At 39.5% G+C, this 14,372-nt stretch overlaps 1 protein-coding gene across 5 annotated transcripts in view; it reads left to right on the top strand.

The window, feature by feature from the left end:
* The window catches only part of ZFP1 (ZFP1 zinc finger protein), a 42,982-nt gene that overhangs the window by 10,882 nt on the left and 17,728 nt on the right, over positions 1 to 14,372 (top strand). The window contains exons 4-5 of one of the 5 annotated variants that reach the window (XM_079118764.1): positions 4,947 to 5,051; positions 8,015 to 8,070. The exons of 2 other annotated variants lie outside the window; for them this stretch is intronic. In XM_079118764.1, the coding sequence (XP_078974890.1) occupies positions 4,947 to 5,051; positions 8,015 to 8,055 (146 nt within the window). In that variant the 3' untranslated portion in view covers positions 8,056 to 8,070. Of the gene's footprint in view, positions 1 to 4,946; positions 7,604 to 8,014; positions 8,071 to 14,372 lie in introns of those variants that run through there. 2 more of the 5 variants (XM_079118763.1, XM_079118762.1) reach the window with 2 other exon arrangements.

Below are 14,372 nucleotides of genomic sequence, written 5' to 3'. Positions count from 1 at the left end.
CAGTTATAGAACATAAAATAAGTCTCCAATTAAATTTTTTATTTCTGTATAAATCTGAAAGAGCTTACCACTACAGACCACTTTAGTTTGGAGAACACTAGCTTGGACGTGCTCCTCTAAGCTTTTAGATGTATACATTATCTCTAGTCACATATGTTTAGAGTGTTTGATAAAGCTGACTCAATTCATGTTTTAAAAATTTGTCCAGAAGACAGTGGACACCTATTAATGCCTCTCTATAAACATTTTATAGAAATCAACACCGATTGGCTGACCACCTACAAAAATGTGTGTGTGTGTTAAGGAGAGGGTGTGTGTGTGTGTGTTTGTGTTTCCCCACCCCCAGGACACTTATTCCTCTTTAAACAAAATCTTGGTTAAGATAATATTGATTACCTTTCTCAAGGTCCCTTTGGCCCAAATGACTTTTACTCACTTTTAGATGAACTCCAGCAGAGCAGACCGATTCCTTTTCCTGGGAAGCACTTGCAAATGAATTTGTTGCTTTTTAGGTGAGAATATTATCTAGACATTTAATTTACACTACAGATTTTATCCCAGGAGAGGGATGGACAATCTGGCATATTAAAAAAACAAAACAATCAAAACAATCACTAAAAAAACCATCTTAAATCTTCCCCCCAGGTTGCATTCAAGGGGTTGGAGCACAGGATATTGTTGAGCTTGACCTGTCTCCTTTATCATTGTCACAATAGCATCAACTTTGAGCAAGTTTCCCACTCTCAACCCACTGTCGATTTTTTTTTTTTTTAATATCCAGGGTACTTGTATCCAACGAACATACAGGGACTTTAGGGATCTCTCTGCAGAAACACGGGTGCCTGCATACATGGGGACTCCGGGAGGTCCTTATATTTTAACTCTGTGGGCAACAGGCAGGGCTATACCCAGAAATGTTCCCTGGCCAAATAGGGCATCCTGCCAGATCTTTAAAAGGGAAATCATTTTGTCCCCAGGTTATAATCTACCAGTGCTGGAACACATTGTCATGTCCTTTGTGACTGGCAGCTTTCACTCCCTGAATAAGACAGGATAGTTAATTGTCAGGCACTCAGGGTAATAATAGACCCCGATTAATGTGTTTTTTTTTTAAATTTTTTTTTTGTTGTTGTTGTAGATGGACACAGTACCTTTATTTTATTTATTTATGTGGTGCTAAGGATCGAACCCACTGCCTCACACATGCTAGGCAAGTGCTCTGCCACTGAGCCACAATCCCAGCCCCCAACACATTTCTTAATATCTTTTCAGCATGGACTGTGATCAGTGCCTTTATCTGGAAGCCATAAAAACTTCTGTTAGGTTCCCCCTCACATCACAAGACCTTCATCTTCTCTCATTCAAACAAATCTTACTCCTTTTTAATAAGATGAAATTATTTACTTGTTAATAGTACTTTAATCAAAACACAGCTAAAACTTTTAGTATACATATAGAATTGTACCTGTTAGAATTTTAACTCTTAGTAACCTTGCTTTTAGGTTAAGATCCAGAAATGAACAATCTTAAACTTTTTCTTTATTTACCAATTTATAAAAACAAGTATATGTTACCTTTTGGAATTCAAGAAGCCAAGAGTACTTGAATTTATAAGTTGATGTTTTAGTATTTTAAATTTGCAAATTAATCGGATGTCTCCTCTAACAAACACATTTATGAAGATTAATTCCATTTATGTTAAAACTAATGTACCCATTTCTAACTTAGGTTACCCATGAAGACCAAGATATCAAGTCTAGTTAATACTTTCAATTACTCCTGCCAAAGAAAAATCCTCAGAAGCAATGGACATTGTACTTGTAAACATTTTATAGAAGTCAACACTGATTGGCTGGCCACCTAAAAAAATGTGTGGGCATCTTTATTCTTACCAATTTAGTTTGACCTTTTTGTTAAAGTTTTATTTAAGTTAAATAGTTTTTATTTAAGTCACTTGAACTGAAATGCATTTGGATCCATTTGTTAAATTTATGAGTATTCATTTATCTGTAAGCCAGTTTTGATACCATTGTGCACAAGCACATACACAGACATGACATATAATACATGGGTATGCACAAGTATCCCTAAAACAGACAGAAAACAGATTTGGTAGCTCTTTGCCAGATATTAAATAAATCCCTACAGGTAGGAGGGACAAGAACTATTAAAGACTTTAGAAATTAAAATAGAGCCTATCACAAATTTTTACAGCATGACCCAGATAGGAAAAGGGCCTGTGCAGTTGGGAACATTAGAAATAGTCTACCAACCATGGTGGACACAAAATCAGAGGTTCAGGTGGTCACTCATCTTCCATGGGGGCAAATTTACTCCCACCATCACCACTGTTTATACATATGGGATCTTTTCATTGTCCTTCTCTGTCACTAGGTCTTGAATTTTTATTCCCCATTTTTTGTGGGTTCCTGTAATTAAATTTCCTCCTGTGTACTCAACCCCCTTTACTGGAGGTTTCTTGTATACCCCTGGACCTCACCACCCACCCAATCCTGCTTTCTTGGTTATGGTCTTGTGTTTCCAAATAGAGTTTCAATCATACTTGCAACCTCTGGGTTGACCCAACCACCAAGACAGTACTTCTGTCTTAAGCTCAGGAATAGATTTTCCCACCTTGGTCCACACAGGGGTTACATGTCATGGCAAGGTTGGCTTGGGCCCTTTCCCCAGCGCAGCCAGTCCACTTTCCACATTGGGTCCATTGTCAGCCTCAGGGTCACAGTTCCCTTCCCCACTCCAACTCTGCAACAGGGCAGCAGGACACATCTCCCCTAGGTAACGTATGGAGCCCATGCCAGATGCCACAATTATTAGAAACACCAAGGGGCCCCAAGAAATCAAACATGCGCTCAAGTAAAGCACATGTCGGAGTGCGGAAGGCAAACTTCCCTCTGCCAAAAGGGCAAGCCACCGAACCTGGCTAGCAAGTGCACTTGGGCAGGCAGTCTGCCGGCATTTATCCCTAACGAGGTGCTTCCTCTTGCCCTGACAGGAGGAGCTCAAGGTTACAGTCTATGTGATGGGCTACTTTTAAAATTGGGGCAGGCAAAGGGAAGTTCTCTAGTTAAAATTGGCTATTATTGAATTTTTACATTTCAGTTATGGCTAAATACTATATTCTAAAAAGGACCATCAAACTTTGTTTCTCACAGCCTCCAACTTCAAATGTTGAGGCTGAAAGTATAGCCTCTGAAGTTCTGCCATCTGTATTTTCAAGGTTCCTGTAGTCTGAGGAGTTAGGAGTTATGTTTGATTATTATTACCATCATGATAGTTTTTGTGGTTTTGTGGTGCTGGGGATTGAACCTGGGACCTCACACATGCTAGGCAAGTGCTGTACCACTGAGCCACGTCCCCAGCAGGTATGTTCTATTGTAAACTCATATTATCAACTGGATGTGATTTTTCAAGTTGGAGCAGTAAGAGTTGTGGGTAGCATAGTTAGAATTGCCAGTTTAGAACTTACTAGGGCAGATTAAAAGAAGGGAAATGAGAAACCAATAGAAGTAATATGTTAGGGATTTTGAATGGGTTGGTAGTTTTGAAATTTTTCAAGGATTTATTTTTCATTTTATTTTTTATTTTTTTGACACTGGAGATTGAACCCAGAGGCACTTAACCACATCCTCAGCCCTTTTTTTTTTTTTTATATTTGAGACAAGGTCTCACTGAGTTGCTTAGGGCCTCACTAAGTTGCTGAGGCTGGCTTTGATCCTCCTACCTCAGTCTCCCAAGCCACTGGGATTATAGGCATGTACCACAGTGCCTGTCAAGGATTTATTTTTCAAATCCTAAAACTTTTAGAGATGCTGAAGATAAATGATCCATACCTTTGATATCTTGAGTTATACCCCCAAATATCCAAACCCCATTCCTGTTTTTATCTTGGTGTTGTAATTATTGCTCTTGCATTAGTATTCTCAGTTTGCCAGACAGAATGATGACTTTTATATGTAGCTCATGGGAATTGGTGTCATAGCTTCAAAGAAGATAAATTTTTTAGTATAAGAGTGACATCGTTGTCCTGGATAAAATGGCAGCAGAATCACAGGTGAGTCAGGAATAACCAGTAATACATAAGATAAAAGTAAAGATTATTAAGGGCCTAAGTCAAGACTGAGTAATTTGATCCTTTATATCTGTTCAAATGAAAGCAGAGCTATATTTACAGGAGAAAAATACTATGGTGGTAAAAACATTCATTCTCCAACAAGTTCAGTAGAAATACAGCAGTAAACCTAGCAATTGCAGTGAGTGTGTCTGTTGTAAGGATTTGGATTTATTTTGTATTTTTCAACAGAATGAGTTCCTGGATCTTGCCATCCATTTGCAAAAAGACTTAGAGTTCTGTAATAGGATTGTTTCTGCAAACTATGAGAAATGCTGACTTCAAGAGGTTATTTTGGTTTTTATGAGCAGAGTAGAAGGAGGAGGAAAGCCAAGAAGCATGCAGACCAGACTGATTTACTATAGTAATTGAAAGTGTCAGTTACTAACCTCTCATCTGCCTAGGTAATACCACTGAACATCTTCATCTACTTGTTTTCTTGGTCTCCATTAACCATTCAGTGTTCTTGAGGACACTGGGAATCTCCTTTATTTCTGGAATTGCCAGCTTTCCCATATTATTTGTGCCCTGATTGCTGACTTTGTTTTTATTTCAGTTCCTCTGTTTACTTTAAGGTCTTTTTGTCATTTGTAATGCTACTTGTGTGCATTGTCAATTTACACTTTTTTGTGTGCACAAGCTTTATGTATCTCTTCAAGATTTAAGAGAGGAAAAGTTTGCACTGGGATTTTTTTTTTTAGTACTAGGAAACAGGATCCCAAATTAAAGAGTCAGCCCCATAAGATATTTGTGGAGACCCCTTCTACAACATTATAGAAAGGATTGATAAAGTGCATTTCATTCTGTTCTACCCTAGAGGTGTGGAAGGCTGATGACCAAATGGAGAGGGATCACAGAAACCCAGATGAGCAGGCGAAGCAGTTTATAATCCTCAAAAACCAAACCCCAGTTGAAGAAAGAGGTAATCTCTTTGGAAAAACATTTAATTTGAATACAGACTTTGTTTCTTTAAGACAAGTGCCCTATAAATATGACTTATATGAAAAAACTTTGAAATATAATTCAGATTTACTTAATAGTAATAGAAGCTATGCAAGAAAGCAAGCCGATGAATGCAATGGCTTTGGAAAACCACTCCTGTATCTGAAGCAAGAGAAAACCCATCCTGGAGTAGATTACTCTGAATATAATAAAAGTGGGAAAACCCTCAGCCATAAAGAAGTCATTTTTAAACATCAGAAAATTAAGAACTTGGTTCAGCCTTTTCTTTGTAATTACTGTGATAAGGCTTTCTCCTTTAAGTCACTGCTCATTAGTCACAAGAGAATACACACTGGAGAGAAACCCTATGAATGTAATGTATGTAAGAAAACCTTCTCCCATAAGGCAAACCTCATCAAACATCAGAGAATTCATACTGGGGAGAAGCCCTTTGAATGTCCGGAGTGTGGAAAAGCTTTCACCCACCAGTCCAACCTCATTGTGCACCAGAGAGCACATATGGAGAAGAAGCCCTATGAATGTGGCGAATGTGGAAAGACGTTTGCTCAGAAGTTTGAACTCACTACACACCAGAGAATTCACACAGGAGAGCGACCCTATGAGTGCAATGAATGTGCAAAAACCTTCTTTAAGAAATCGAACCTCATCATACATCAGAAAATTCACACAGGGGAGAAACGCTATGAGTGCAGTGAATGCGGCAAATCTTTTATCCAGAACTCACAACTCATCATACACATGAGAACGCACACAGGAGAGAAGCCCTACGAATGTACTGAATGTGGCAAGACCTTCAGCCAGAGGTCAACTCTGAGGTTACATCTGAGAATCCACACAGGAGAGAAGCCGTATGAGTGCGCCGAATGTGGAAAGGCCTTCAGCAGGAAGTCCCGGCTGAGTGTCCATCAGAGAGTTCACACAGGGGATAGACCCTGAGACTGCAGCCAGGTTGTACTGTGGAAGGCCTTGTACCCGATCCTTCCGGTGGGGTGGAAACCTCACGAAGGTATGCAAGGAACACGGGAAGTCCTGTTGAGATAAAATTTCTCAACTCAAATTGTGTAAAATACAGGAGCCCTTAAAGAACAATGTCATACTGGGAGTTGGGTATAATACCCAGTTAAAGACTATATACCAGAATATATCAAATTGTACATAGACACACCCAGCTGTACCACAATGAAGTTTTAAAAATTAATGAATTGAATATTCTGGGTAGCAGAATAAAGCATATAGAGACAATACCCTAGGAATATATATGTGAGTATGCCACATAACACATTTTTAATCTATACATGTGAATTTAAGGGTCACCGGGAGTTTGGAATTCTTGTCCTCTGTGATAATTAGGACACAGGATTTTCCAAACTAAATATCATGTGCATTAGTATCTTTCCAACCTAGTATGCATTCCAGATGAAATATTAACGATTTTAAAGTAGCACGTAGCCTGTGTTTTCACCTACTGCTTGCTGATATAAGTTGTGTGACCATTGTTATTGAACCGCCGCCTCAACAGACAGCTGTTGTGGGAGTCTTAACCCACTTTTGGGTTTGAAGATTTTTTAGAAGTATTTATAAAAATATGCAAATGTGCGATAATTAAGAGGCTATCTAGAGAATAAAAGGAAACATATGAATTATATTACTCGGTATACACACAGAATGAAATTGTACCATGTAAAGAGAATATCCTTATCCATCATGTACTTGTTTTTTTTCTGTGGGGTATTTACATACAAATGCATGTCTATTACCGAAATATTGTGTAACCCAGAAACCACCTGTATTTTTGTGTGTTTCCCTGTTTCTCAATATTTTATGAATTGTCTTGCAAAAAATTGTAATGTTTATGTAGCTCATAAATGTTAGTCATATTTCAAAGACTTTAGAGGAAAAAATAATTTATTTTAAGAAAACTCAAGAATTGTCTATTTCATTGCTTTTTAAAATTTCCATGAGCATAATCCACTTTAGAAATGAAGTATTGCAGTATTCTTTTGTTTAAAAGAGATATTTCTACTTTGAGTTTCACACTCAACCTAAAACATTCCCTTTGGAACCTGACATAGCATAAGTTATTACCTTTCCTTTCAGTGTTCACACTTTAAGTTAGACTTTCCAGTGATCTCCCCATATATTGTGTGTTGATTAACATTTAAAAAGTTATCATTTTGCATAAATAGAAGATGTGCCATTTTAGCCTTGATTTCACATTGACATGTTCAGCCTTTCCCTATGAACCACAAATCATGCATTAGAATTATAAATGGCAACCAAAACTCTATTTTTTAAGATCATTGATGTTTTGTGACCACATATGAAAATGAATGACCTTCTGGGCAAATATATCATGATATCCATAGCCCAATATGTCTTTGTATTTTGAAGTTGCAGTCTTTCCTACTAATGACAAGGAAGCAGGGGGAAAAGTTAATTTCATACACTGCTGTTAGAATTGTAAATTGTGAAAGCCTCCTTGGAAAACATTGTGACTGTCTTTTAACATTAATTTTACACACACACACACACACACACACACACACACACACACACATATGTACACTTCAACCCAGGAACCCAGGAATCTCACGCCTGAGAATCTATTTCTAAGGAAAAAAAAAATAAAGTGCCAGTATTGGAGATTTTATGTTTATCGATGTATATTGTATTTTTGGTAAGGACCAAAAAAAAATGAATAACCATCGTAAGAGAATGATTGAATAAATTGTGGTAAAAATGTATCATGACTATGTGGTATTCCTTTGGAAAAAATGTAGGATCAAACTCTTTCATGTTGAGAGAAAAAGAGAATGTGAGAACATAACAGTTTTTTGTAAAATAAAGATCTAGAAATATATATGTGTGTTTGCATATGAATTAATGGGCCTGGATATTGAATTCCTTTCATTATACCCTCAGGAACTCACCAGCTTATTGGTGGTAGCAGGAAAATGAGCTAGCCCACATTCTTCATGAAATATATCTTAAAAGAATGAAATTATGGCATTTGCAGGTAAATGGATAGAACTGGAGAATTATCACACTAAGTGAAATAAGCCAACCCCAAAAAACCAAAGGCCGAATGTTTTCTGATAAGTGGCTGCTGATTCATAGTGGCGGGTGGGTAAGGAAGAATGAAGGAATCTTGGATTATGTAGAGGGGAGTGAGGGGAGGGGTGGGGTGGTGGGGATGGGAAGGAATGAGACAAACTTTATTACCCTATATACATGTATGAAAAAAAAATTTAAATCACTCAAAAAAAAGATAATGAAATTTCAAAACCAAATATTTATTAAGACTACTATGAAGTGTTCACATTTTTTCTGCTCCCAGATGAAATTAATGTGTACTTACTAAGAATAAAAAAAAAAAAAAAAATCACAGATAAGGTTTGGGGAAAAAAAAAAGAAAAAGAAATGTGTCCTGACCTGGAAATAGTTATTACTCAGCAATAATGGTAGCCAGGGCATCATTTTCTTATATTAGTTTCCAGAGGATGACATGTGATCCCTCTTCATACATTGGGTTGTTAGAGGAACTTAAGAGTTTGGCAACCTGAATCTTACACTAGGGATTGCAAAAAAAACCAACCCAACTTGCCCCAGAGAGAGACATCATTTGTACTATGCTGGATGTGAAACCTGCTCTCCCTGAAGAGAACTTTGTCTTGAAAGACTTCTCGGGCTGGGGATATAGCTCAGTTGGTAGAGTGTTTGCCTCGGAAGCACAAGACCCTGGGTTCAAATCCCCAGCACCGCAAAAAGAGAAAAAAAAAAAAAAAAAAAAAAGACTTCTCTATTCACACATCCTGAAAGGTAGCCTGGAACAAAGGTCTTTAGTGCCTATGCTTATAACAGGCAAAACCATAAGAAACCCATGGAGAATTATCTAACAGCAACAGATGAGTAGCTGAAGAGTGTGGTTCAAGAGGTTTCATTTAAGATGTTAGAAATTAGCTGGGTGCAGTGGCACATGCCTGTAATCCCAGAGGCTTGGGAGGCTGAGGCAGGAAGACTGAGAGTTCAAAGCCAGCCTCAGCAAAAGCGAGGTACTAAGCAACTCAGTGAGACCTTGACTCTAAATAAAATACAAATAGGGCTAGGGATGTGGCTCAGTGGTCAAGTGCCCCCAAGTTCAATCACTGGTACCAAAAAAAAAAAAAAAAATTGTGGAATATGTTTATCAGTTCACAGGAATGACCAGTAGAGAATAAAATCACTGCTGCATCGGGGAAAGAGGAGAACACTGGAGCACAGTCTGAGTTGGCAAGAAGGGATGAGAACCCGTGTGCTTGCAAAGAGGTTGAACTTTGAGCATCAAGCAGGAAGAAGGCAGTGTATGGGCAGAGATGATTTGAAAACTTGTGAATGTTTTTGTCTGATTGCTTTTATTTGTTCTGTTAGAAGACAAGGTTACAAGCTGAGGGTGAAGATGGAGGAGATGGCATGAGAGGTTTGAGGATCAGGGGAGAGTTAACAAACTAAGGAAATACAGTATGGCTGCAGCTCCACTGGAGGTGGAGGTGAGTGTGATATCTTTAGTATCATGTCTGTCAGAGTTGAGCTTTTCTCCAGCCACATTCAGTAGAATTGGACTTAGAGTTGGTCGGTGTGAAGTATCTAAGAGTAATGAACAGTGGGATTTAAACTGGTTGGGAGAAGCATCAAACTTGGAATCAACCACAGGCAGTGACAGCGCTCACCCCGCGCCCCCGTGGTTTGAACAACTATCCTCACAGGAGAATGCTTTCACAAGAGTCAAGGAAACCAGGTCAGTGATGACAGGACGTTGGTATAGCACAGAAATAAGACACACTGAAGGGGGCAAGAATGGCCGTTTTACATCATCCCCCTTCTCAGGTCCGAGCATCAGTGTGGTGAGAAGTGCACTAGGGAAGGGAACTGAGTACCAGATTTTACCTTGGACCCCAACACCAAAGCACCCCAGGAAAACCCAGCATCGGGCAGGCCCCCACAGCCCCAGACTCAAAGTCGGTATCTATGGACTGAGCTTCCAGGCCTTCCTGGCACCAGGATGAGTCTTATAGACCCAAGATCCAGCCTCTGCAGCAGATTCCGTCCAGACCTGCCTAACCAACAGGCCAACCTCAGTGGTCCTGGGCTCCAGACCTTCCCTAGTGTCTGGTTAGGCCATGCCCCACAAATGTGGGACCAAGCAGGCCCACCCATGCATCAGGCCTGCCCCAGCTTCCAGATTATCCCAGAGGAGCCAGGTTTCTATCCCTGGTCTGAGACCCCAGTGGCAGGCTGGCTCCTGTGCCAGCAGTAGGGTAACTGGTCTTTGTGCCACCTTATGCTCCCTGAGAGAATCTGATTCCTCTGCTCTCCCTGCCAGGAGCTGAAGGGTGGGAATGATGGAAGCAGTGGTAAAAAGGAGTTAGGACTTCGCCAAACCGTTTCCATTCTGTGCCCGGGAGTCTCTCACCTTCCCTGCTCCTTGTAGGGTGGCCCTTGTAAATAGTGTAAATTCTCCAAATTATTCTCTAATTATAAATGTAAGCTTATTTCCTTAGATCATTATCTAGAGACTGCCAGAAGGTGGGCACGGTGACAAGGGGTTGCTGTTGCTTCTGTCCCTGCTTCTGCTTCCTGGAGAAGGGCAGGACCTGCAGTGCAGGTTTCTTCCTGACCTGAGGTGCCTAGCTCCAGGGTCCTTTACTGTAGGCCCCCCCACCAGGGTCCCTCTTACTGCTCCTTCTCTCCCTCCCCACGTTTCCAAGTCAGCTTTCCCCACAAGAAATCCTGGTTTTAAAGGTCTCGTATTGGGTCAAGAGTTGAATTTTGGGTTGGGTGGATAGGTGTGTCTAAAGCAAAGAGAATGTGCCAGATGTGCCCCCATTAGATGTTTCTCTGATAATGTCCCTAATCATGCCAGGGAGACTAACATTGAGGAGAACTCAGAGGCTTAAGAAGGTGGAAAGGACCCCTGACCTGCCTGGCTTCCTTAACTTGCACCTCAGCTTTGCAGAGAGCCACCCTGAGCCCCAGCTGACTGCATGTACACGAGCCAGCTCAACAACACTACTGTAACTCTCTCCCAAGTAAAATCCAGGGTGGAAAAAAAAAAAAAAAAGGCTAGCAACAGCTTTCTGAGCAGAAATATTGCAACTGGAAGAGAATAAGGTGAAAATATATTCAAAGTGCTGAAAGAAGCAAACCATCAACCAAGAATACTGTACCAACAAAACTTTCCTTCAGAAATTGAGAAGAAGAGACTTTCCCCAGATCCCTGGCAGACCTATCTTTGAAGATATGCTTCAGGGTTCCTGCAACCGAAAGAAAAGGGTGCTAATTAGTGAAATGGAAATATGACAGTAAAAAGTATACACAGTCATCTGGTCACCTATAATTCCAGTGATTGGAGAAGCTGAGGCAGGAGGATCACAAGTTCAAAGCCAGCCTCAGGCAACCTAGGGAGGCCCTACGCAACTTAGTGAGCTATCTCAAAATTTTTAAAATGAGGAGGCTGGGAATTAGCTCAGTTGATACAGTGCTTGCCTAGTATACATAAGGCCTGGGTTCAATCCCCAGTAAGGGAAAAAAAAAAGAGAGAGAACGGGGAATGTGGCTCAGTGGTTCAATCCCATACCCTCCCCAAAAGTACATAGTCGAATTCAGTATATTCTATTAGTGATAGGTAAACCACCTGTATCTTTAGTATGAAGATTAAAAGATATAACTACTTTAAAAATTAGTAGCTGAAACAATGTTTTATATTGTTGCACAATATAAAAATGATGTAAATTGTGACAAAATGTGAGGCAGGGTGGAATAAAATTGTGCTTTTTACATATGATCAAAATTAAATAATCTAAAAATGGTCTATAAGGTGGTGGTCTATGTGAGTCTCATGGTAACCACAAAGTAGAAACTTCAATAGATAAACAAAAGATAAAAGCCAGGATCAGAGCGTGCTAGAGCTGGGGATGTTGTTCAGCGTGAGATCACTGTCCTAGCATGCATGAAGTCCTAGGTTTGATCCCCAGCCTGGAGGAAGTGGGGGAGCAGGCCACTAAAGAAAATCACCTAATCACCAAAGAAGGCAAGAGAGGATTTACAGAACAACCAGACAACAATGAACAAAACGGCAGCGGTGGTAATGAGTCCTAGCCTCTCAATAACTACCTGGATGTAGATGGATTAAATTCTCCAAAGATAGTACCTGAGTGGATTAAAGGAATAAGACGCAATTGCATGCCACCTAGAAGAGACTCAGCCAACACTTAAGGAAACAGTGAAAGGAGGGAAAAGGATTCCTTGTAAATGGGAACAGTAGCGGAGCTAGGCATGTGGAGCACACCTGTAATCTCAGCCACTCAGGAGCCTGTGGCAGGAGGATTGGAAATTAGGGGCCAGCCTTGGCAACTTAGTGAGACCCTGCTTCAAAATAAATGAAAAGGGCCAGGTATGTAGCCCAGCGGTAAAGCACCCTTGGGTTCAATTCCCAGTACCACCTGGGGGACGGGGGGTGGTGGCACAGCAGTAGGCAAGAAGCAGGGGTAGCTCTACTTAAAGTGAAATTTAAGTAAAACAAACAAACAAACAAAACAATAAAATTACATGATAAGGATGTTGATTCATCAAGCAGATATAAAAATTTTAAATATATATGCATCCAACATCAGAGCACCTAAATATATAAAGCAAATACTAATAGATCTAAAGGGAATGATAGATTGTAATATAACAGTAGGGAACTTTAATACCCTGCTTTCAGTGGTGGACAGACCACACAGACAGAGAAAAAAATCAGTAGGAAGACATTAGACTTAAACTATACTTTTGACCAAATGGGCCTTACAGACACGTACACAACATTCCACCCAACAACAGAATACACACTCTTCTCAAGTGCACCCAGCCATCTTCCAGGATGGGACACAGTAGGCCACAAAACGAGTAGGTCTCAAATTTAAGAATATTAAAATCATATTAAGCATCTTTTCTGACTATAATGGTGTAAGACTAGAAATTAATAACAGGGGATTTAGTAAAATTCAAATACATGGAATTTAAACATGTTCCTGAAAGTTAAAAAATATCTTGAAACAAATGAAATTAGACATACAACATGCCAAGACTTATGAAATACAGCAGAAGTTCTAAGAAGGAAGTTAATAGCAATAATCACTTATCTCAAAGATGTTCTTGGGTTAGGTTATAACTCAGTGGTAGAGCACTGGCTTAGCATAGGCCCTGGATTTGATCCCCAGTGTCACAAAGAAAGAAAAGAAAAAGAAATAAGATCTTAAACAACCTAACGTTACACCTCAAGGAGCTACAAAGAGAAGAAATGAAGCCCAAAGTTGGAAGCAAACAGTGACAGAGCAGAAATAAATGAAACAGAGACTAGAAAGAGCAACTTTTTGCTCTTTCTATTAAGAATAAAAATTTTTAAAGATGAAAACAAATCAGCAAGGCATTATCTAGACTAATGGGGGAAAAGACAAATCAGAAATGAAAGAGGAGATTTGATTTTACAAAGCAATATCACAGAAATTTAAGGATTTTAGGAGATTATTGTAGCAGCTATATGCTAACAAATTGGATAACCTAGAAGTGGATAGATTACTAAACATTATTATAAGCAGAATCATGAATAGAAAACCTGAACAAGGGGCTGGGGTTGTGGATCAGTGGTAAAGTGCTTGCCTCCCATGTGTGAGGTACTGGGTTCCATCCTCAGCACCACATAAAAATAAATAATAAAGGTATTGCGTCCATCTATAACTAAAAACAAAATTTTTTTAAAAAGAGAAAACCTGAACAAACTAACAACTATGGAGACGAAATTAGTAATAAAGTCTTCCATCAAAGAGAAGTCCAGGACTTGATGACTTCACTGTTGAATTCTACCAAACATGTTAAACAAGAATTAATATTAATCCTGCCTGTATTCTTCCAAACAAATCTAAAAGGGAAAAAGCTCTTACAAATGTATTTTATAAGACCATCTTACCCCGATTGCAAAACCAGGCAAGGACACTACAAGAAAAGAAAATTGAAAGCCAGTATCCTTGATAAACGAAGATACAATAATCCTCAACAATGCCAAATGTAGTAGTACATGCCTATAATCCCAGATACTCGAGAGGCAGAGGCAAGAGGGTCACAAGTTCAAGGCCAGCCTCAGCAACTTAGTGAGACCCTGTCTCAAAATAAAAAATAAGGGTGGCCAGGAATGTAGCTCAGTGATAGAGCATCACTAGTTTTAATCCCCAGTACTAGAAAAAATATATAAAGAAATCCTCAACAA

The sequence above is a fragment of the Sciurus vulgaris genome (assembly GCF_902686455.1).
Source record: "Sciurus vulgaris genome assembly, chromosome: 17".
NCBI lineage: Eukaryota > Metazoa > Chordata > Mammalia > Rodentia > Sciuridae > Sciurus > Sciurus vulgaris.
This window is presented reverse-complemented; position numbering and strand designations above follow the sequence as displayed.